This window comes from Melozone crissalis, unplaced genomic scaffold (assembly GCF_028551555.1).
Source record: "Melozone crissalis strain CALT ecotype California unplaced genomic scaffold, PUWL_Pcris_2 ptg000042l_1, whole genome shotgun sequence".
Lineage (NCBI taxonomy): Eukaryota > Metazoa > Chordata > Aves > Passeriformes > Passerellidae > Melozone > Melozone crissalis.
This window is the reverse complement of record NW_026535820.1, coordinates 36,107,374-36,133,317: the sequence shown is the minus strand read 5'-3', so window position 1 is coordinate 36,133,317 and position 25,944 is coordinate 36,107,374. Positions and strand designations below refer to the sequence as shown.

The 25,944-nt window shown below is 35.0% G+C and overlaps 1 protein-coding gene across 3 annotated transcripts in view; it reads right to left on the bottom strand.

Moving 5' to 3' along the window:
* Positions 1 to 1,891: 1,891 nt before the first annotated feature.
* The window catches only part of PTPN3 (protein tyrosine phosphatase non-receptor type 3), a 119,142-nt gene continuing 95,089 nt past the window's right edge, over positions 1,892 to 25,944 (bottom strand). For 2 of the 3 annotated variants that reach the window (XM_054285198.1, XM_054285201.1), the window contains exons 19-27: positions 24,472 to 24,628; positions 22,595 to 22,761; positions 19,904 to 19,994; positions 19,596 to 19,657; positions 18,595 to 18,741; positions 16,346 to 16,474; positions 10,193 to 10,338; positions 9,442 to 9,577; positions 1,892 to 5,565 (exon numbers count right to left, since the gene is read on the bottom strand). In XM_054285198.1, coding sequence (XP_054141173.1) covers positions 5,488 to 5,565; positions 9,442 to 9,577; positions 10,193 to 10,338; positions 16,346 to 16,474; positions 18,595 to 18,741; positions 19,596 to 19,657; positions 19,904 to 19,994; positions 22,595 to 22,761; positions 24,472 to 24,628 — 1,113 coding nt within the window. In that variant the 3' untranslated portion in view covers positions 1,892 to 5,487. The remainder of the gene's footprint in view (positions 5,566 to 9,441; positions 9,578 to 10,192; positions 10,339 to 16,345; positions 16,475 to 18,594; positions 18,742 to 19,595; positions 19,658 to 19,903; positions 19,995 to 22,594; positions 22,762 to 24,471; positions 24,629 to 25,944) is intronic. The other variant, XM_054285199.1, reaches the window with a different exon arrangement.

Below are 25,944 nucleotides of genomic sequence, written 5' to 3'. Positions count from 1 at the left end.
AGGACTATTTACAAAATGTTTATACTGCAAAAGGCTGATACAAATATGATGCCACTCTGGCTTAAGTTGGTAACTGATGTTAGGTGAGGGGTTTAATAGCCCTAACAAAGCATCATCTTCCTCTTATGCATGCAGGGCAACCTCAACAGGATTGCAGGCAACCTCAACAGTAGGGCAACCCAGCCAAATGCAGGTTTCATTTATGTCTCAGGAAAAGACATCAAATGAAAACAGACAATATAGTTTCTAAGAGGAAAATATTTAAGAGGTTTTTTTTAATGTTACTTAAGAGCACAAACAAAGTAGATGAGGAAAATGTTCCACTTAAAATTATTTTCTAGGTGGATTTGACAAAAATTAAATCCCACGGTCAACAGCATGGCGCTCTCTATCACTCGCAAAAGTATTTTAAAGGAAAAAGAGTAAAAAAATAATATCTTTTCCACCTTACTTTATCTGTTAAAAACATTTTAATATTCACACTGTTTGATTTTTTTTTTATTTTTGTATTTAAGTTAAATCCAGGTCTTATCTGCCCCAAGGAAAACATTTCTTACATGCTTTTCCATATATCTTTATGATTTCTACCACTGCTAGCAGCACTGTTTAGAAAAGAGATCAGTCTGAGACTGGTTTGAACACCACACTGCCCCTTCAGCAGGTGAAAGAAAAACATCCTTTCTTAAGCAACAGTAACATCACTTTGCCTGCCTGAGACAAAGCCAGTTTCACACTTATAGGAAACCTCAAAGTAATTTTATAAGGCAAAACAATGACATTTCAAGAAACAAAATCGTCTAAGTCAAATAAACAGAAGTTAAACAGTTAACAGTTAACTGAAGTGTTTCACTAATGTCTATTAAAATAAACACTTTAATATTTTATATACAACTTTAATTAAAGGTTAGCCTGCATCTAAACCCAAAATAAAGCACAAACTAAGACAACTCTTAGTCAAGTAGTCTGCAAGCAAATGTGCCCTCCTGAGATGAATTTGTCTTTAAAAAAAAGAAAAAAGAAAAAAAAAGGACAACAATATTTCCTGGTCTCTTACAGTCTATACAATTTGTTTTTTCCCATATTACTAATACTCAACATTTGCTTTTTATATGAGTGGTAAGAATGTAAGAATGCTACTGTCACAGTAGCATTGAGTAGCAATGTAGCACAGTAGTCTGAGCTGAAAAATGGTCAAATCCATTGGTACTTCTTTTAATTCAGAGAAACTTCCTTTTTCTTTAAAATGACAGGCTTCAGTGATTGCAGATGCTACTGTTTGAAGCTTATACAGTGCTAAGTACTCTAAAAATCATATTGCATTAGACAGGTATATTTAAACTGTTAATGTAAACTATAGTTAAAACAGCCATTTGAGATGGCTGAACACTGTCAGTGTCAGAACTTAAATGCAAGAAACCCATATAATCAAAACATTGTTTTATATAATGAATTAATAATCCACATGGCCTTTGAACAAAATATTTAATGAAAACTTTACCTTCTGTATAGCTTCAATTAATAAATGCTTTTAACCAAGTAGACTGGTTGCAGGTTACTAATAAAAATATAAACATTTCCCAGCACATGTTTTCTGGAAAGGTTGAAAGAATCAAATAAACTTGCACTTAAATGCTGCATTTCAGGATAGAAAAATAAAGCCGTTATCAGTGAAATAACTATGTTTAAATTATAATTGTCTGAATATGAACCACATGCATCTATTTTGAACATTTATGCATTTAGTCTGACATAAGAATACTGTCTATAGGGAAGAGCTTTTTTGTAAAAAAGTATCATACTATAAAGCCAATGCAAAGTTCATTATATAGTTCAGAACTAGAGTTCTTCTAAAATAGATATATATCTAACCAAGTATTGCAGAGTAGGAAATATGAGGCACCAGAAAAGGAAAACCAACAGTTAAAAAACTGAGTGCATATGAAGACTTATTGCTGAATTTGTGGATACATTTTGACTGCATACAATTTAGTATCAACACCTAAAAGACAGGGTAATTAAAAGCAAACCCCTAGATTACAATTTTTTTTTTTTTTGTAAAACACCATCACTATTCAAGGTTTGGTTGTATTTTAATGACTTGTATTTCATACATCTGGTTACACAAAAGGCATTCATGGTTTAGGGCACTGTTTTTCTTATTTTTAACAAATAGCAAGACCTGTCCCTTTCACCTTTATCTCAGAAGTGTTCCTCTGTGAGATTTCTGAAGATGTGCTGAATAGGCAGTTTAGTTACTTCCACATCAAATATAAAGCCACTAAGTTAAAATTTGTTTAATTCTGTAGAAATAAATGTTAGTGTATTTCACAGTGATGAAAACATCAAGGGTTTATTGCTCCCACTTCATCCACCACCACCACCCCAGACATTTTGAATACTTATTTTCATGACCATGCCAGCACAGGGAAAATCAAGGGTAAAATGTTTATGAAGGTTATACAGAATCTTTTCTTCACAGCATTTTCTACCACTTGCCAACTGCTTGACAATTAAAAACTTTGTGCTCACAAGTTTTAACTCCCACCAAAATCCCCCCAAACCAACCATTTAAACCTATATCTTCATGATTTCCTAATTTTTGTGAAAACAAAAGTCAGCAGTAAGATGTTTTCATAATTATGCTTTCATTGCAAGATCAGATCTAAGGCATACTTCATTCAGTGCGAAGTCATCACACACTACAGAGAGAAGACAAAACCCCTTCAATTCTCCCATATGGATCCTACAGGTACATGTGCAAAACCCAGCAAGACTGAAATAAAGATGGACACAATATACAAGATACTTGTGTAGTTAATATTTTCTCCTAGGTATTTAAAAAAAAACCAAACAAAAAACTTATAGAGATTACTATTTATATAGCTTTGAGCATTCTCTCTGTGGCCAGCAATTTCAAACAAGTTATTAAAATCCAAGAGCTCCCCAATGATATTACCAAACCCATCCAAGTTTACCAAAATAAGAGCAGCATTTGTTGTCATAGCATGACAGTCATCCTTTAAATGCACACATACTAATCCAAGTCAAGCCTATACCGTGTATCTTGAGACTAGAATTATACAAGAAATACATTTACAGTGCTTTGGTAAGTACATATTAAACATGAAGAAACATAAATAGCAATTAGAATATAGGAATAACCTTGAACACAAAGAAACCATGAGTACTTCCATGAAAGACACGGATGTCACAAAGATGCTCTAAATATTTTCTTACAATTTATTTTCTTGCCTTTTTTCACTTCTTGACAAACTATTAAATGCAAGTCATGCCAACCGCAAGGGATGACTCTGAGACCTGGGCAGAGGAAAACTCAAAAAAACAAAAAAGAGATGTTTTAACAGACAGGCACACACGTAACAAAGCTTCCCAAGCAATATGTGCATGTCCACTACCATTTTACATTTGGAGCTACAGACTGATTGAGCTACTTTATGCAATTTAGCAAGATAAGAGTGAACCAGTCTTTTGGTTTTTAATCTATGCCCAATCAAGCCAGATGACAATGATACAAAATATTACAGAAAACTCCAGTCGAAGTGAAATTTGGAATGCACTATGTAAAGATGAGCACAAACCTATTCACCATTCAAGCCAACAAAGCCAAGAATGTTTCCATGTTGCCAACTACTCTGCACATCTCAATTAAAACTCTTTTGATCAATAAACAGTAACCAGACATCCTCTTCAGCTATAGTTAAAATTGTAATCTTGGAGAAAGCATCAAGCCTACAAAAGACAAGTCAGGAATTTAGCTCATCCTACATGCACTTTCTAGTTACCTCCTGAGGGAAAAAAAACATAGACTTCCAGTAATATGAGAGATGCATATTGTACAGCTGTGATAGTTTCTATAATGAAACTCCAGCTATAAATTATAATATCCATAATACAAACCATAATTCTAAAATACATCTGAATATGTGTGTGCATATATATCTCTCTGAAAAAAAAAATTATCTAATTTTCTCTTTTATACATATAAACATCTGGCTAATATGCCCCATAAAAACTTTACCCTATGTAGGACTAATTTTTTAAATAACAGAGTTTTAAACAGTCCCTTAGAATATTTTTTAAACACTATTAAAAAATTAATATCTATCTCAGGTTAATCAAAAAGCACACACAAAATAATTTAACATTATACAAATGTGGTTATACTGTTCAGAAAGTCCAATTCTCCCATCTGAAATGAAATAGAGACCAGTGTACCTTAGGGTGGATTATTTATCAATGTACAAATTCATTCTTTTTTTCCATGTAAATCTTCAGGTGAATTTAACTGCATTTCTGTATAAGCAAGAAACACAGTAAATCTGGAGAACTCTTGCAAAAGGGAGTCGTGTTTCGCTGGGTAAGAGCGCTTTGCTGGAGGGCAGCAAGTCAATATTTTATCGCCATCTGAACACTAGCAACACCTGTGCCCTTGTAAGCTTCACACCTTGAAATAGCAGCAACGTATTTGATGGGTTCAGTAGTAATTTTTCTTCCAGTATTGGATTAGACTACTTTGCATATACAGTAAGTCAAAAGTCTAGTACTTGTGTGCAACATTAATCCACATTTACATCTGAGAACTCATAAATACACATGGAAACAAACATGACAGAGAATTTAACCTCATTTTAAGTTAAAATGTTTTCAGTACACATATAGAAACAGCAGTGAAAACTATAAAGGAGATGGACAGCAGAAACAGAAGAAAAGGGGTGCAATAACTAAAACTGCATGAAGTAGGTCACTGTCAAAAGGGCAAGTTGCAACTAAAATTGATCAACAGAAGATGTAGACGGTACCACCTGCATAAATGCCTAACTGCAGCATTATTTTCACATCACATACAGTAGATGTGATTTCTAAGCAGCATATTATAACAGCTGGCATACTCACTAATAGATTTATGGTAACTGAATACTAAATTTCTCCAGCTCAGTGTACAGTAGTTGTGCATTAACCTTTAAAGCTCTTCGTCAGCCTTTTAGTCAAGGTTACAGTTCCATGGATATTTAGTATCCCAATAAGAAAGTTACAAATATTCACCTTCAATGAGCTTTCATATACAAATATATTAAATACCTTCTTAAGATGAACCATTTCAATAATAGGAGTTTTCCTTTTGCTATTTCAAAGGAAACACAAGGAACTTCGCAACTTCCAAAGTAAAGGGTGTTTAAGGCAGTAAAAGATGTGTGTTAGAGTTTCCATGATTGTTTATGGTTGTCTATGTGAATAAAGCATATTACACACAATTGCTGTCATATATTTATCTATGTGACTTTGTTATACTGTACATGATTTAGCAATCTTCTTGAGAAATTTAAAGTGCCACAGTTCATATGTGCTCATCTGTCTTTTCATGGGCTTCTAGTCCATTCTAGCTGCTTTCAGAAACAAGCCCTTGCTTTACTTAAAGAGTAGGTTTTTTAGGCAAAAAAAAAAAAAAAATCATCCTTCACTGCTGTGCTAACTGGAATCCAGTGGTCGAACCAATCCTTCTTTGTAAACACGAAGAATAGCTTCACAAACAAATTTGTATTGACTCTGTGGAGGAAAGAAAACACAAAAGCATTTATGGATGTTCAGTTAAACTGCTGATTAGACAGTATTATTGAATAGGACTAACAGATCCACAACTTCCTTTTTTCCTGCGCAATGACAGCAGAGGAGCTACAAGGATGGGAGGAGAAAATCCTACTCCTCTGTGTTCACAGTAAACAAAGCTGACATTTACTCTTCCTTGAAGGACAAGCATTAAAAAATCACACACCAAGGAAAATATAGTTCCCCAAACTAAAATAATACGTGCTTAATTTTCAGGAAAAAGAAATTATTTGTAAAAACTATGCATGACTTTTGACTAAATTTAACTTGATATTTACCTTCTTTATATAGCTCATCTATTTTGGGAGGGGTTTGGTAGTTATCTGATTATTATGAGTATTCTGAGCTTGCCAATCTTACAGTTACACATTACTGGGCACATTTAAAGTTGACATACAGGATCTATAGGTGTGACTACCTAACTGAAACCCTTACTTTTTTCCCCCAAACAACCTAGAGTACTGCAGAAGGAGTCACTTTATTTTCAGTTTTTGATCAGACCACTTATCTCCTTTTGTAACAGAAGGGGATTAAAACCTTTCAAATTAATATTTTTGAAGATGAGTAGCCACATTAATTCTTCTCTCACTCAACATTTTTATCTCAATTAGATCTCAAAGTCTTCACAAATTAGAGTTTCTTTCCCGCATTATACTATTACAAAGACTAGCTCTTCCACCTTGTAACGTAACTATTTGTTAAAAACAATTAGCCTGTAAGCCTCTTCCTAAAAAGTGATACAAGGAGACATTATCAATAGGACTAGTGCAGAACTAAAAATCCAGGTAGCCTGAATAAACTTTTTTGACTAGCACAATCCTGAGAGCACAAGATGATTGAAATTTAAAAGAACTTGCAAAGATCAAAGCATCCTCACTTCTGTGAAACTATTATTGTCAAAACCCCCAAATGAACCCTTTTCTCCAAAGTTTCATGACATATATTCAGAGAAGCAAAGCTTCCTATTTTTCATATCCCTTTTTTCCATCTTTGAAATCTTCTCCCAGCTGCTCTTGTATTGTCAGCTCCCATCAACTCTTCTGAAGCATCTGGAAACATTCTCCCATCATCTCCCAAAGGGCAGGGCTAAAAAATAGCATTTGGACTGTGAAGGACCTTAGGTTGGCTCTATATACCAACAGTTAGGAATGTTATTCTTGTCCATAACATAACACAACACATTTTCTTTTAAGTACAGAAAAACTGAAAGGAAAACAGGAAGGTGGAAATGAGTTTTCTGCATCTCGATTTTCCTGCCTTTTCTTCAACCTTTCAGTCAATTACTCCCACCTTCAATAACACTTTGTTCTTATTTCTTAATTACCTTGTCTCTTCACTGTTATTGTCATTTCCATATTTCTACTGCCTGAACAAGCCAGGTGTGGTATTTAGCTCTCTGTTCAATACTTCTGTTAACTTGGGTGATCAAGTTACTGAACAAATAAAAGAACGAGCACTTCACCATTGCTTCCTCTGACTCAATCTCTGACTACTTGTTTTCCTTGCTCTTATCTGTTGCATGTACTTACTGCTCACTCAGTTGGTAGCTACTTCTATTATGTACATCCTAATGTATTCTGCATTGATTACATACCTAATTTCTCTTTATTGGTTAATCTTTCTTTTTTGTAATGAAAGGCCACAGAGTTACACGAATTTTGTTATAGATTCATCATTTTAGTTGAATGATGAATTTGCTTTTTTTGCTGCTCATGGTAACAAAATTACTGGGGTCTTTCAGAAGCTACAGCTTCCACAAGATTAACAACAGACACTAAACTGACCAGGTAATAGCTCTGACCAGTTCATTCTTTTTGAGTATGCTCTGTCACAACATGTATCTGGCAAATCATATCACCTTAGAATTGGAGCAGACACTGAGTCCCCACAGGGCAGTTGAACATGTTCCAGGCAAGGCTATTAAAACTGAACTATCCCTTTATTACAACTGAAGAATCTCTAACAACTTCTCTCAGACACCCTAAGCGGGATCTCAAATATGAGCAGTGAGGCTGGCTGGAACACAGGCATAGGAATGGGATAGAGCACCCAGGACAGATCAAAATATTAGCATGCAGCTCTCTGGTATTCTGTTTTCTCACAGTTGAGGGCTTGCTTCTGTGTCTCATTTACAGCACAGAATGCCAATTTTGCTCACTGGCTTTTCACAACAGTATCTGCCTTCTTCAGAAATAACAAGCAAATTTAGTTTCTCAGTATTGCTGCTACAGATCATCCCTCTCCTGATTGTGCTGACAGCAAACTGTGTAACCCAGCAAGCAAGGTAAAGAATCCTATTTTAGGTATTCGTTTTCCACACGAGGAGCCTGACTGTAGCTGTATTTTTTACTGTTCCCTGTATTCTTCAGTTATGTCAAAGCATGGAGTGAAAGGACAATTCTGGATGATTTCTGTTGTAACAAAAGGGATTCAGTCCTTTGGCAAGCTGAAGTTTACTTCAGGTTTTTACATCTGATTCTCAAGAAGAGGACCACTTATAGAATGTTGAAGCTTGAACTTGTTTAGGCAATTTTAGAACCTGAGGGGTATAGACAGGTGCAACTCCAGAAGTTAACACTCAGCTTCCTTAAACTTGAAGCTAGTATTCTTCATCTCGTGACCACCTTTGTCACCAGCTCAGCTTCCACTTCAGCAAGGAACAGGCAGGGCACCCTTCAAACAACTCCCTTCCAACCACACAGTCCTAACCTTCTTCCAGAGGGTCCTTTCCTGCTGCAATGAACATGAGTCCCAGCAGCATGCACGGACAAGCTCTGCTCACTGAGCACTCTAATGGTACACAGGCAGCTGCAGATCCTGACACTTTTATGCCCTTTGATGATCCAAGATTTCCCTCACATCTAGTCATAATGCTAATTCTGCAGTCATTAACCTGTTAATGAATAGAATATGTCTTTTTAAGTTAACTATTTTTGTGATCAAATGGATTTGATTTCAATGCATTTCAGCCATTTTATTTATGAGACAGAAATGCCCAATTTAATTGTTGGCTTTCCATGTCTAAACCCCCTTACTTTCATTTCTCATAGGGCATTTAGCTCTCCAAGATAACCCACACTCAGAATTCTTGTCATCCAGCCTCTCCTAAAGAAAGAACAATCTCTCATCCTTCATCTGTCTCTAATGTCAATATGTTCATTTCCAAAGCTGACAAAAAATGGCTCTCACAAACTCAAGTTGTCTCACTTTCATCTTAAAATTGCCATCTACTTTCATGTTTCTGTTACTAGTGCTACACAACTTGCATTTAGTTTTTTTTCCAACTGGGTAATGGTAAAATTTAAACAAAGAAAGTCTATATATTCTTATAGAATTTCTACTCTAAAGTGGCCTTTTGAAAAGCTACTTCCTACTTTTCAAACCAGGCCACAAACACTTTGATTTTACCTTCAACTTAATAACTTCCATTGGTGTTCTATACTAGAATAAAAAGCAAAAAATTACTCTATCTTCTTCCGGGGAATTTAGACAAAGGACTGAGAACAGATGATCAATACAAGTCTGACTTTGGGCATTCTAACTACCTACAATGTATCAAAATCAATTATCTTTTCATGGCAAGATAAGAGATATTTTAAAAATACAAAAATACATGCCTCATTAGAAAAGCAGCCTTTGCCGCCATGCTAAATTATGCTAAATTTATTTGATATGTAATGTTTGAAATAAAATTTGATATATAATGGCAACTGAAGATTCATACTACTAGATCCTTTATAAAAATTTTGGACCTGTTTTATAACTTGACATGTGCAGTATATACACAGAAAATGATGCTTCCTCTCCATCACTTACTGATGTTTGCACCATCATAGCTCTCTGGTCCCGCATTTTCCGTACAATATCCAGTGGATAAACAGGCTGGTTCCTTTCAATTAAGCACATGGCTGTTTCCATAGTGACCAACACACCAGTGCGACCGATTCCTGCACTGTGAAATACAACAGGAGAACATTCTATAAAATGAGGGTTTTGCAAAACACCAAATTCATATCACAGTCTTAATAGTAGGACAGCCTTGGAAATTACAGGAAGACCCTAGTAAAATCCAAAGAGAGTGCAAAGTTTATTTTTATAGCAACTTCAGTAATATTTTCTGGTAATTACTAAAAAGAAAATATTTTAAAATATAAATAAAACTAAAACTTCACCTAAAGTAGATACATTTTTAAACAACTAAACTGCTCAAACTGTACAGGTTTGATATTTTTGTCTTTAAAAAGGTAAGATCTAATTGACTGCTTTTATGACACACACACTTGAACAGCAGGAATAGAATTTTAGCAGTACCATTCAAAATGAGATTACAACATCGTAGAGGATAAAAATCCGAAAACAAACTAAATTGCAGATTATCAGATCTGTCATAATTATGTGACTAAGCCATTTCACCAAAAGGTTGCAGGAGAAAGGAAAGACAAAGTAAACTCATCCTTTAGATAGAGCATCAGTGTTTCCATCATCAGCAGTAAATGCTCGTATTGCACAGTTTAATATTTTCATCTCTTTCAAGGATCTATAAATGAGAGTTTTAAAACACAAATACCTGCAGTGAACAAGAACTGGCTCATTCTTTACTCTCTTTGGCCTCATACAGTTCACAAACTCCAAGAAGTCCATGGAGTCATCAGGAACACCATGATCAGGCCAAGCTACGTACTGGAGATGGGTGACGGTGTGCTGTTGTTCTGTCTAAAATACAATAAAGTTTTTTAAAAATGGCCACTCTTATGACTCCTCTATTAATGTTTACTAGATACAAGTCATATATTTCTCAGCAATTTTTTTCTGCAGATGCAATAAGAGGTAGATGGTGTAGAAAACGTTTGTGATTTTAAAATTCAGTGTGAAGTATGGACATGTAATTCTCAGAAAGAATTCATAAGGCACAACATTTTCTAAATAAATGAGGTATGAAGTTTAACTTTTGTGATCAGAAAATTTTAATTTTTTTTATTTTTGACAGTTGACCTAATATATTTTGACATCATTGATTCACCTGAGGTAAAATTCTACAAGACATAAGCATAACAGTACTGCACAATAGCTTAGAACTGGCTGGAAGAAACTGAGAACAGCAGAGCTACTAAGAACAATACCAATATAACAGGGATTTAGGGCTATACCATCTATTGTAAATATGTCTGTGCACATTTACAGATTCAGGTATAATAAAGTTGCCTTCAAAACTTGCTAAATCTGGTTTCTGTTAGAAAACAGTATATATACATATATATCATTCATACATACATGCTTATTGTACATATATCAATGACATCTGTATGATCCACTTGAGCATACTTTTCTGTATGGAAGCAATATAATTAGTTAAAAGATTCTGTTGTAGAGAGAGTTCTTTTTTTTTAATTTTTCAATTATATGTAAAAACCCTGTGGTTTTACAGAAGTTCTTTCAGCTTAGCTTTTTGTTAATTTTGATTATGAAATCACTCAGTCATATCTGCATTTAGATTCAGCTGAACTGATATGTTACAGACGTAACTAATGGTTAGGGTGGGAAGGAAAAGACCTAAGATGCTCGTGAGCTCTGAAACATCATGCGGTGAGGATGTCAATCTTTACAAACTGAGACAAGTCTTCATGCTCCTTTATTCCTGCCACACATTTTGCAATAGTTAAGCTGTTACCTGCTTTTATTTTATGTCCATTATCGGACTTAACATTTGGCACCCTTCTGAAATAAAACTCTCCTTTATGACAGGATTAGTCTATAAAAGCTGGCCTTTGCCTAGTGGTCCACACAGGAAGGTTTCTGTGATGCTAGTGACTTTAAAAGGTTTTTCCCCTTTTCTCTTGTGCTTACAACTGCTGAAATATAGGACCTGTTCTAAATGTCTTCGACTGCTTGTTTTCCTCTCCCACTTGAGGATGTTCCACTGCTGGGGAACAGGCTAGTAGGACACAAAATATGGAATAAGTACTCCCTATGTACTAAGTAGAGTCTTAGGGAATACATTTATTCCAGTAAAAGCAATTGCAGAAATTTACAATTGCCCACAGGGACAAGAAGAAAAATGACACAGCTCATACTTTGCTTCTTAAAAGCAAAGCCTGAGCAATCAACAATTGAAAGGTACAGCATAAGGCCCACATGGACACATAATGTAACATGAATGACCAAGCTCATTGTAATACAAATTACATCAGGATCCACCATCCAGGTCATCAAAAGATGCACAATGACCGGGATCTCTGCATGAAAAAGCATGCATGGCCTTTTGCTATCCAGCTCTACTGAGTAGGAAAAGTTGACCTTTGATCAAATGATTGCCATTCACATTTTTCTGAAATGCCACAGATTAAAAAAAAATACAAAAATATGTCTAGAAAATGTAATTAAATGTTCTCCCTGGAAAAGCTGTACTTGCTTAATCAGAACCTCTTCAAAAGGGAAATGAGATAAAGCAGCAATTACATGTAAGAGTTTGAGCTGATTCTCTTAAATCAGAGATGTTTGAATTACAGCATCCTGGTGAAACAAAGACTTGATTAATTTTGAAAATTATCCAAGACTGAATATCCATTTGCTTTCCATGTGCTTCAAGAACTTAAAACTACACAACATGGATAAGTGCCAGTGACACACCTGAGAAACACTTACAGTGATCAGTAGAAGCAAAAAGTCATTTTACAAGCTTAGAACAAAGGAAAGAGCTGACTGAATTTTGACTTATCAGTACTTCAGGCTCAAATAGAGTGAACTGCATTTAGTCAAATAGTTTACAGACGCTAGGTACAAAAAGTTCATTACATAAGACTTCCTCAGAGTAAGAATACATCTAGAACATGCACTTCGTCCTCACAGCTGCTGCTTTTGGTGTAAGCATCTTCAATTTTGGTTATGTGCCCTAATCATCCTTAGAGACCAATACAGGTGGTTTTTAATTATTCCAGGTACGCCTCAAGCTTCGGTGCAGCCTTCCAACTATTTGTGCTTTAACATGATCAGTTTGGATTCTTCTGTTGAGCTCTTCTGAGATGATTCAAAATGCTGAAACTTGACTATTCTGCTTTCTACTTGCTTTCCAAAATGCACAAGTATTTTAAAACACTTTATGTTTTATTAGCAATGTAAACAGTAAATATATTTGTGTATGTTAGAATTAGTTTTTCTATGCATGAGTTTTTATCTCTCTTGCAGAAAATGTCAAAGCAGTACTCTGCTGAAGTCCAGATTTTTAAAGTTATTTTTAGCAGGGTTTTGGGCTTTTTTTAAAACATATTATTTTCAAGTCTAGTGAAAGTCAGTTTTTAAATACAGAAAATGTCAGCCAATCAACACCCCACATGGAAATAACTTACATTAAAAGACCATCACAACTACTCAAATCTAGCACTTCTGCATGAAAAAAAATGCTAGAATTGTAGTTACTGGTTCCATAGCTAGGCCTACAGTACATGTTCTCATAGCAATATTTATTTTTAAACACTATTCCTCTCAGATCTTGCTCCTTTGTACAACCTGATAATGGAAAATAGGAGGTAACTTCTCATATTCAAGTTATTAATCAGACCAGTATTCTCTACAACTCCGTTTAAATCATTTCCACAATATTTTCTTTTAGCACTGAGGTTTTCAATGACAATCATCCTAATGACTGATAAATGTATAATTTTTCTTCATAAAAATCTGGCTTTATTAGTCCTGTTTTATGAGTCTTAGAGAAAGGGAGACAGCAACAGCTGCTTATGGCTTGGTTGCTATTTTTGCTTAACTTGATCTTGTACACCTTGCTATTCCAAAATTATTTAATTTTGGTTTTTTTTGCATTCATGTGGACTAAATTCAATGGAATTAATGTATTTGGTAGTTCTCCAAATCAGCTTAAAAATTACGGATTAAAAAAAAATAGCCCAAACAACAGAGTCCAGTGACACTTCAGTAATTTGCCCAATTTGTTATCAGCCCTTTGGCCAACATTTAGCTTCTTCATGGCATTGATCCACATTTACTTAGTAAGGAGCTACAGAGGTGTAAGACATCATGTTTTTCTTACACTTCTACAGAGGTGTAAGACATCACCAGCTCTTTGTTATTGTGCTTCTTTGCTGTCACTACAGCGAAGCTGTTCAGCAAAATAACTCCAACAAAATTATGTACTTGTGCCTCCTGGGCATATTCAAGATATCTAACTGCAGAAGCAGCTTCATTGTGGTTAAGCTAACATCCTAGATTTTGCTCAGAAGCACATGATCTTTTCCAGCGAGTCTGTCATTGGGGCTGGAATTCCTGACAAAGAATATGTCTGTCACAGGTAGTGCTTCAAATGCACTTGCAATACAGCTGTACTGTCAAGACCTTCAGCCACAAAAACATCCAATCTTCATCCTTCTGCAGTTTGCAGCCTTGCTTATTATAATTACATCAAAAGGCAAACTTCCTTGTTTCATTCTCCTTAAATGATAGACTCTCCCTGATTAATAAAAGATTTGTGTGCTCTTCAGAAAATCAACACAGAGAACTTAGAATCACAATAATCATATAGAAAGTAGGAAATTTAAACTTGAAATGTCAACCTTAGTTCTTACTTATGTTAAAAACAAGCAATTGATTTTGCATTGCAATGTTCCAGTTAATGTCCTTTCTCACAGAAGTTAAAACATAATCTTCAATAACGAGACAAAAAAATAATCACAGTGTAAAATTACATTAACCCTGAAATGGTCTATATAGGAAAAGGTGAGCTCTTTGCCACTGAGCTTCACAAACACACCTTGAAAGCTGAGTCTGAATGACAAGGGTTAAAGCTGAGTTTCTAAAGAATATATACTCTGGCAAATGGCATTTGTCATTTCTTGGACAACTGTTCATACATTATTGTGCTGCTGTATACACTTGCCACCACATTTCTCACTTAGTTTTGTTATTTGGTTCTTTATGTTTCAAAAGCAGTGAGATTTAATGGCCAATCATACATTGCAAGTCATTTATCTCAAAGGAAACAATGAAAATTTGTTTCAGGCCTCAAGCTATTTTGTCAAGGATCATAAAGAAATACATATCTCAGTTTACAAAATAGTGCACTGTGTGTTGAACTCTGTACTCTCACTACATGATTTCTTTCCTTTGGTCTGCTTGTTCTGTCCCCAAAGTGTTCTGAAGCTTTTTTTTAAAAATAAAAAGCTTCGACCAACCCCAAAAACCCCCAGACTTAGTGCTACAGTATAGCTTTTGATCTTGGTCTTGAAAAGACAAGGCTGGAAATTAGACCTTTCTTCATTTTATGAGATTTAGAAAGATTACAAATAAATAATTTGAGTGAAAAGGACTAAAATTTTGGGTACATATAGTTGCAGCACTACTTTTATGAGGTTAATTTCTTCTATGCTGTCATTCAGGTTTATCACTTACAGAGTAATTGGCCAAAATAGAGAAACAAATATCATGCTGCTCCCATACTGGGCGGTTTCTCATATCTAGAAATAGAAGTAAAGTAAACTGTCTTAACTGAAAAACTTTTAAGGACTGACATCTGACATCTCACATGTTTATGACTGCAAAGGAAAATTTAATCACATTGAAACAAATTTGGATGCACTGTCAAGTGAGAGAATGTCAAGTTAAAAATGTATGAGACTAAAGGATTGGTCATCTTGCTGTAAGAACCTGGATTAAATATTATATTTTAAAACAGATATTGTCTTTTCCTTGCTTACTACTTACTATTACTACTAGCAATTCTGCTAACAGTAAAAGCTACTTAACTATACAGAAGTTTAAAAGACTGACTGCAAATTTGCCTTTCGTGAGTACGCAGCAATTTCTTATACACCTTAGGATAGCATAAACCCTTCATCTTTTTAGAAAATACCTGTGGCCATAGCATTTTGGAAAAGAGATGAAGAAGGAAAACGTATAGAAATGAAGGTCAACTTAGAAACAAAAATCAAACTTCAACCCATACAATTCAGGTTGTGAGAAGGCTAGATGTGACCTGAACACGGATTTCACAACACAATATGCTGTGTTTTGCCTTCTCTTTGCTTTCTAAATTTTTAGACATTAGCATGAAAGTATTAGGAGTTATGGAATATAAGTATTTTTCATAAATTTTACACATTTCAATTGAGATACATATGGACATTTTTCTTTTTAAAAATCTGACTAAAGAAAATGAAAAGGAAGTGGTGAGATTCTGCATCTTCTCTCAAAACAACTTTATTATGCTTCACTTCTTTATTAGCTGTTCTAGCTGCATGTGCTATTAACCAAGTGATCCGTATTTCATCCTTGAAAGGGCAGAGTTACTTAGGAAAAAAACTCCCTTTATAAATCAAAGTACTTATGAAGAGTCAGTGATTGCAAAACTGTTTAAAGAAAAGCACTAAACTTCCTTTTGATGCTTATTGCAGTACCTGTATTATAATAGCATAATGTATTACAGCATAATGTATTATAGAACTTCAAAAAGTGTCTTTGAAGAAGCTCTAAAGAAATAATCATACCATGTTGATCCATATAATGTATACATATTCTGTTTTTAAAAATGTATGTGTCTGCGTGTGTTCATAGACACACATCATATCCACACACAGAGATATAGATATATACATTGCTAAATAGTCTTCATCTTAGCATATGGGTATTCTTAGCACTTAGGATTCTAACATTTATCTACCTATCTATAAATGTATTCATTCAGCTTGTTGGGGGATGATTAAAGGCAAGGAGCATTTACCTCAATGTTTGTAATGACCATTTCTCTGACAACATAAGCAATTGTGCAGTCTTCAGAGTGGCACCTGACACGGAAGCAGCCATATTCCATTACATCTGGTGGATCAGGCCAATACTGGTGACATTTGGTCTGTAAAGGAAATCAGGCACACATCAAGACTGTTGTATACAAGCCCTTCCCTTTCCAGCCTTCTTTCTTGTGTTGTGGTTCAGGGAATTCAAGGAGTGGTACTAAATCTGTTTTAGTTTGCTGGTTAGATTTTTTCCCATCCAAATTGAAAAATAACAGGACAAAATAGGCTAAGTTCTCCATAAACTTCTGTTTAAGTGATTTATAATAAATATTCAGGTAAATTGGATGCATGATGCTTCGTCTGCTGCTTATCTGTAATTGCAATAATGACTTCTCAAGGCATAATGTGGGAAAATAAAGATAGATTTACTCTGTCTTAAGAAAAGAAGTGTAGGGATTAAATGTCAACCTAACTTTAGCCATCTAATAGCAGGTTACAGGACAGGCAAAGCCACACTTTTCTTGAAAGTGAACAACAAAAGGAGTAGAGGCAACTCCAAAGAAGCTATAAGGGAAATTCTGACTAGATGTTGGCAAAAAAATTCCACAAACAAGGACAAGCACAGAAACAAGAAGCCCTATGAGAATGTGGAATCTCCACCTGTGGAAATTAAAACTTTGATGTGACACTGCAACTTGCACAAAGTTCAAAGTTGTTTTTGTCTGTAACTTCTAAATTGATAGAGTAGCATGAGCTGGAATTTTTGGAAAGCTAAAATTTCTTAATTTTACCTTTAATACAGCTCAATTTTCAGAGGCTTGAAATTCAAATTATAACCATTATGCCTGAAAGTTTCAATGTAGTAATTTATCTTAACTACTTTCCTCTTCAAATTTAAGCCAAAATAATGTATTCATTTTGGAAAAAAAAAAAAAAAAAGAGCATTACTGAGGAGAAAAAAAAATCCTATCATACAAATCTTAACACCATTGGAAAGAGACAGTCTGGAATGTACAACCTCCAGGGACTAGGAAAATGCTTGGCATTTGCCAATGGGGATATTCTTGACAAGAATATACATCTTTTTCTGTGCCAGAAAGTTCTCCCACAAACTGAGCAAATCCTAATTATTTCTGAAAGCAAACAAAACTCATAAATGTGTCTGGTGTGCAAAGGTACCAGCAGGATGATTAGAAGTTATCAACAATTGAACTGAAGCTTCCAACTAACAGTATTAACTCCAGACTATTAATAATCTGTGTTCCCCCTCCATACAAAGAAAGTAACATACCAATACAATCAAAAGATGCAGGGAGCATTTCTATGTCAGGTGATGTTCAAGAATGTCTGCTTCCATGAGCAGCTACATAATGTGACTGTGGTTAAAACCTGATTGCTGCTTAACCCTATTTCCTTACATCTCAATCTTTATGCTGTTTAAGACCTAAAATACTCACTCCCTTGCTTCCTATGAACACTGAGTTTTGACTGGGATGCCAGATAAATTTGATAATGTAGGACAGATCACACACAAAATACAGCTAAAGGCTACAGTGAAGGCATATGAGAGTCACCACCTTCTCTACCTCTTAAAAAATCCAACTGTTGAGATTTCAGCTTCTAACACTTTAAAACCAATACCTTCCCATTTAATCTAAAAACTTAATCTTTAAAACTGCAAAGGACAATTTAAATCAAAACACACCAGAATTTCACTGTGCTATTCCAAAATTCAAGGAGAGACAGAATTCATCTAAACATAATTTAAATAATTATCAGAGCAATTCTAGGAAGGAACCTTAGATGTAAAAAAAATAAGCAACTAAATTCTAACCACTAGTAAATACCACAATGGCAGACTCCTTTTTACAGCTAGACTAGAAGATTTGCTCAACTCACTCAATCCTTCCAGACATTTTCTGAATCTTTTGAAGAGAAACTGCCACATGGAGGCCAATGCTGAGGGAGAAAAATAACAGCATGTAGTACCAGTCTGATCAGCACAACTGAGTAAATGCAGTGATTTCTGTCTATCAGACAACTGATTTGTTTGCAAAGCAGCATAACAAAAAGCAAAATGAAGTCTATCTGCCCTAAGTAACTCAGAAAGCCTGACCCTCAGAAGAATAATTCAACTGAATAAGTTGGCCTCTTTTAGGGTTATTTAACCATAACAAAGGAAAAAAGTTCAAAGTTACAGTACATTTTTCAGCATACAGAGGAGCTGGGCACTTACCCGCCCTCGTTCAGTGAGTGTTGTTAGCATGATGATCAGTGATAATTTGTGATCCCAGACTACCTGCCAGAAGTGTGCACATGTGTGTGGAAGAGGCCCCTGAGTAGCAATGTACCGGTTCACAATGCCAGCAGAAGGAATTTCCATCTACAAAGAGAAAAAAGAAATCTCTATGTTAAGTTCACTCTCACTACTCAAGTACTTTTTTAACTTTTGCATTTCATTCAAGAAAGTTTTGAGGGAAGAAGGCAAAAAAGCTAAGTAATAAGACAATCAAGATTACAATTTGATATGTAAAAAACTTTTAAATCATTAATTTACAACAGATGTAAAGCATAGATTCTGTAGTCCTTCATGCTGAACTATGAGCAGAAGATTAATAGTGAAAATGTACTTGAAAACTTGAAACTGCAAAGCTTTCTAAATTTTCTTTAACATATAGTAAGGAATGATGTTGGGGTATATTCACCAAAGGTACAGCAAAAGCTGATTACTGCCTGATACTAAACACAGGATGTTAATAATTGACTCTGTGATTTAGGTGCTTAGCTTATGTATCCGACAGAAATATATACACATTTGCCTCCTTTTTTTCCCTGACTCCCAGCCTACACTTGATTGATTAGGAAAATCAAGGCTCTAGTTTATCTTCTGGATCATTCATAGTTAGCTATGGTCATAAGTGGATTTAGAGGGAAAAAAAGGCTTAGTTTTATGGAGACAATCTCAGCATTTGAAGTATATGGAAAAATAAAAGAATTTTTACTGGTTAAAAACTCTGCACATATCACAGTGTATCACTACATGGCAGCACTCACTGTGTATTAGGATGGTCACCTGTTTCACAACAGACACTATTTTTTAGGTTATGAAATTTTACATCTTTCACCTTTACAAATCTCCCAAATTAAAATAAAATATCCTTATTCCCTAAAAAAGCCTTTTTTTTTTCTGCTTAGTAATACAGAAAGTGAGTAAATGCAGGTCTCTGTATGACTTACATTCACATAATTTGCATTAATGTAATCTTCATCTCCTTGCAATATTATCCTTGTGGCATCATCTGCACACACACAAGAAAGAGGGAAAAAAATTAGCAATTAAGAGACATACTTCCCTTCTATTAAGTTTAAAAAAACCTGAGGACTTGCAGAAACACAAACAGCAGAATACAAACAGAGTAAATTACCTTTTAGAAAATAAAATGACCAATTACATGACTTCAATTATTTAATTAAATCTTTAATCAGCAAGTTCAATACAGCAGTTTTAAAGAGCAAAATAGGCAGAAACTGTACTTTAGACTCACAAGGTAGAACATCTTTGTATCTATTCTTGTCCATATTCTGAGGTACCTTTGCACATGTAACAGCCAATCCTGGTTTCTTTCTGTAAAGTTGCTGCAAAGTAGAATGAAAAATTACAAGATTTTGGGGGATGTGATTATGCTATATACACACTAATTACATTCACACAAAAATACATAGACTGAAAAAACTACATATTTTCTTTAATGTTTTTCCTATCTTTCTGCAAAATTCACTTGGGAGGTTTTTGTATTTAACATGACAAGAATTTCTGTTGTTGCTAGCCCATCAAGATAGCTAGAGAAATTTCTAGGAAAAAAGCAAAAACAGCATGTGAGCATCATTGATATAAACCATTGCTCTGCAAGTTTGCCTTTTGCTTTTAAAACTGCAGGCCAGAAGGACATCAGTGATTGAGGATGCAACAAGGGAGCAGTGAATGGCATCAGAAAAAAAAATAGCCACAGACTTACTCTCTGGAATCAACTATAATACAAAAATTTCAGAAAAGTTTTATTCTGTGGAATAAACCTATCCATTTCAATCCTGCAAGTAACTAAAAAACTACAACTTCAAAGTATCAATCTCTTAACATGTGACTTCTTTGCTTTTGGGCCAAGGCCTATGTTGCAGACTTGATCTGAACTAAATGGACACAGTAATGGGGTACATATAATGTGTGTATAACCAAAATTTTGAAGTTGGTGTGAGGTTAATGGTTGGATTCTATGATCTTGGACATCTTTTCAAACCCTAATGATATTTGCTTCTATGTACATCAAACAAGACAAAAAAAGGTACAGAGGGGAAACAACAACAACAAAATCAAACAAACCCACAAGAACTGTATATATAACAACTATAGCTTTTGTGTATTAAATATGCATGAAAGCACCTTACGACTGAGTTATTAAATCTGGATGTGCCACTGAACACTTACCACAGAGTTCATTATATATGAACTCATATGTTTAATGAAGATTTTGAATGCTGTTCCATATATAAAGTGGAATGAAACAAATAGGAGGCTAAAATCCCCTACTTCTGGTTGAGAGAAAAAGAGCAATACAGAAAAATATTTATTCTACTGAGATTTGCTGGACCTTAAAATTCTGTATTCACAGATCACTGAACTTTTCAACTTATACAACATAAACAAGCCATGTGAGGAGAGAACTTGATAATATACGTAATGGAAAAGCTTCTATCTGTTGTAAGCCAAGTTCCACTTTACTAGAGCCTGGATGCAATTTCTGCCTTTTTTAGGAAGACAGAGAAGAATAATTTAAAGTCAAGTAACCATTCTTGATCTTCATTGTTGCCTGGCAAACAGTCACTTGCTATTGACAGACTTCTTAAATTCTGACTAAATGGAGGAAGATATTCTGGAAAAACTTGATTATTCACAGTCTACTGGCTAATTATTTACTATTTTACTAAAGTGAAAAAAGAGTTTGAGTCACCAAAGCTGATGAGTGGACACTGCCATTGCCTCTGCTTCTGAAGATCACTAAACAATGAACTCAAAGCAAGAAGACCACTAAGCTGTACCTTAGTTTATTAGATTTCAAAAAGCTTTCATATTTTTTCTGTAAAATCCTTTTATAAATATTGCCATAAAAAAGATAAAATATAGGCTCAAATATCCTATGAATATCATAATATCATTTATCAGAATATCATAAAGGATCAAATATCCTATGAAGTTCACTACAGGAAATTTGTGTACAAATTTAGTCAAGAAATTTGACAATTAAGAAGATATGAAAAGTCAGCTCATATTTTTGAGCTATAACTTCAATAGCAGTAGCAACAGATTCATTGTAATTGCTGCATTGCATCCAGTACTGTGGATTTTGGAAAGCAGTTATGAACCATTGTCTACAATTCCTTAAAACCAGGGGAATTTTAATTCTCAGAAATCATAGAAAGAAAGGAAACCTCATAAAAAGAGTGGCTATACAATAAACAATACCACAACTCTTCAGCTGTTACCATTAAATTTTCCAGCTTTAAAAAAAAAAAGTAAAGGAAAAAAATATCAAAAGGGGAAGAAATTTTATTGCTGTTCTACAAGTTTTCAGTGACAGAAGGAGTTACTCCAGAACCCAACGCCAATTTTATAAACCATAATAAACTAAGGTTTATTCAGAGCTACTACAAATGCTTGAATCTACAACAGTAAAGCAACCACAAACATACATACTGCACTCCATTGCCATTAGAGAAGCAGAGGAATTATCCTTTGGAATTTCTTATACTAACACAGAGGGAATTAATTTAATAAAATATGAAAATTTTATTAGCTAGTTTTCTAAGCTAACACATTGAAGAACATAGAAAAGGAAACAAAGTGCAAGAATGACCTCTGTCAAAATCCCACTACTCTACTCAATTAAACAACTACAAAAAAAAAAAAACCTGATTAAGTGAACTTTGGTTGCTTGAGCCAAAAACATCTTAATTTAAATACATTTTTCTCAGCAGATGGTATTTTGTCTAAGACTTAAAACTCATTCTTCCCTATTCTAAGTAGTGAAGCGTTAAACTGATGGGCAAGTCAAATTGTTGCTCTCTTGAGATAAGATTGAAGAGGAACAATGAGATTTGCAACTAATTCCAGCCCCTCCATTACTCACTGGTTACAGCTATTGTTCTACACTCACAGCATTACAGAGTTGAGTATTACCCACCTCAAACTGAATAAGGACAGTCCCACTTTCTAGCCCTCTTCTTAGCTGCTCCATAGACTCCTCCAGTGTATCACCACCGTATTCAGAACAGACAGGAAGAATAGATTCTGGCAGGGTGTGGGAATCAGCTTCATCTTCTGATATGGGATCCACAAACTGTTTAACTACTGAAAGATGTGTATGAAGTTATAATCCATTACATAGAGCATTAATGTGTTTTTAACAGATACTAAAATTTACTAGCTTGAAAAAACAACAGAGTTTGTAAAACCTCAGAAAAGTAAATAATTAAAAGCAACAATTTAATTACATTTCTTTTTGTACTATTTTACCATAGAAACTATAAAGAGTATAATGTCCCTATGACCTTTCTGAAAGAAAAAACTCTAATGGCTGTTTATGAAGGCAAAGAACTTGAATTCCTAGCACAAGGAGGTTTTTGCAACTTTGTCTTGCCTGATGAACTGCTAAATAGGCTAATGAAACACAACATCCACCATGGTAAAAAACAAGGGAGTTTTACCTAAAGAAGTGTAGATCATAATTAGTGGAATATCTCTACAAGAAACTTCATTCAGTTTGGACCTCCAGCAGCAAAACAAAGGCAAAAATCCCTTCATCACACTCCTTTGCGTGTGATGAGAAGACAATTAGAGAAGACAATTATCTTTTACAATTTCTTATGCAAACACTGAAGGAACTAACTAAAGTTAAAAAGAATTATTAGTCAATTTTCTACAACATTCCTTGCTATTGAAGAACATGACAAACATTAATGAAGCAATCTGCAGAACAGTTCTGTCCCTATGAAATGTATTGTATCACCAGACATGTCCAGCTGTGGTTATCCTGCAGTGATGGGAAGAGTTCACACCCGCCAAACTTCAGAGAATGGGGAGCTGGTTATGCTCATGCCTATAAAAAATTACTGGTATGGGGCCATGGGTCATCTTTAAGATTTCTCTTATTTGCAAGTTGGAAGGGGACTAGAAAATTAAGTGAAAGCTAAATGCTGCATAAAGCCAGTGGAAAACAAAGGAAAGAGCCCCTCTATCTTCTTAGAAACACAAGAAGTTTTAAATAATGCCAGTGTTACAGAAGTACCTATCACTTAGGCTGTTTTATTCCCTCCTATTTCCTAGTAATGCCTAATCCCTTCAGATTTTTATGTCTTCATGCAATCAGGAACTTTGTGTAATTGTGTGTGCTAACGTCTTACCATACCTTCTAAGGAAAGCAAATAACAAAATTAAGAGTTTGACATCATCTGAAAGCTCTTGGCATCTACAGGTGTTTAAATATGGAGCAAGCAATGCCAAGCTGGATGAGTTTTCCATTTTTAAACATACAGCTTAAGACCCTGCATACTTCAAAGATTGTCTCCTCTTTGCAGGCAGCAGATCTGCAAGCAACCAGCACAAGTTTATCTCAGTATTGTCACAAAATGTCTAATCTAAGAATGAGGTGAGGAGCAGCTTATTTGATTTGTTTCATCACATAATTGTGCCCATTAACAGCCCATGAGTTTTTGTGAATCTGCACTTGCAGGTTTTTAAAATTATGCTTTATTTACAAAAAAAAAACCAGCACCCCCTGTCACCAAAAATTTTTTTTCAAGGGACTATTTATTCTCATAGATTTTTAGAACAAAAAATAAGAAGAAATTCTAACTTGCATGACTCTTTCTGGCAGTGGTAAGAACCTATATAGTTTAAACTACTTGTACTACTAATTTAAATTTAGTGAGACCTACTCTTTGCACAGACCTATTCCAAGTGCTCTGAGAACATGCTTATGCAAACAGAAGACAGTACACCACCAAGCATAAGAGCAACAGTCTCAAAACCACTAGAAGTGAATAAAATTAGCCCAGTTACCTTTCCTCCTGACCAAAAGTGCAAGCTCTCTTGTGTGGGATTCTCTGCTGGCTTTTATGAACATGACCACCTGGTCATGAGTGTGCTCTGAGATATCTCGGCCATTAATTAATACTATCTGATCACCTTCATTCAGCTTTGGAATGCATTTGTCAGCCTGTTTCAAGATCAAAGAAACACATTAATGTCATCACAACCAGTTGTGCAAGCAGGAACATATCAGCATATTAAATACATCGTGTAAGCAAAGTCTTCACAGTTCTCCTGGCAAAGTTTCATATTCTGTATCAGAGGTTCTATCAAAGGTTTCAGCTCTAAAGGTCTCGTGCTTCAAAGCTTCTCCCTGACAATAAGGAACAAACAATTCAAACAACATATTGATAGCTTTAAAAAGAATTCACATTAATCAAACAAATTGCTCTCAAAGATCCATATTTCAGACTCCAAGTGTCAACAACCTCTGAATTTTTTGATAGTGTTTTGGGCACATGAGATAATCCAGTTCACTTTTTATGCAGTGAATACTAAGAAATCCAAACATGATTTTCATGAGCATGATCAAAGTAACATGATATTCCCCACACATGCACTTTAAATTTCAAAGAAATCCACACACATTTCAGATCTTTTTTACTTTGTAGAGTCTTCTTTAGATTTAGATTAACTGCTGGACTCCAAGGTTTGTTTTGCTTTGTTTCTGCCACAGTTCTCTGTATGCTTAGCCCTATGTCGAGCACAAAGCAATTAAAGCTATGGCCAGAATATGATGATGATGATGCTACAAAGATGTCTAAGGGACTAGAGCAGCTCTTACATGAAGGAAGACTCAGAAAGCTGAGAGTATTTAGCCTAGAGAAGAAAAGGCTCAAGGGGATCTTGCAAAGTACATAAATACTTTAAGGGAAGACACAGAGAGGATGAAGCCAAACTCTCAGAGGTGCTTAGTGACAGGATCAGAGGCAAAGAGCTCAAACTGAAACACAGGAGGCTCCATTCAAGCATCAGGAAACAGTTTTACTGCTGTGGTGACTGAGCACTCCAGCAGCTTGCTGAGATACTGTGCAGTCTCCCACCTCAGAGCCCTCAAAAGCCACCTGGATATGGTCCTGGACAACTGTCTCTAGGTGACTCCTGAGCAGAGGGGATTGGACAAGAGGACCTCCAGGTCCCTTCCAACTTTCTGTGCTTCTCTAATATGAATATGCAGGATTCCACAATCTTTGAGTGTCAAGTAATGTAACAATTTTTTCATCATTACTATCCTAATCTTTATTTTGTCTAGGAAGACTCCAGCTACACAAGTGATATATAAACACTTAATTTCATTTATTGTATGAATGAGACATAGACCTTTACTGTCTTTATTTTTTCATAGGTGTTCCCTGTATTTCCTTCATAGCCAGCACAGGTTCCCTGAGCTTTATTCATCCAATATCATCAGCCCTACCAAACAACCATTACCAATTCCCTGTG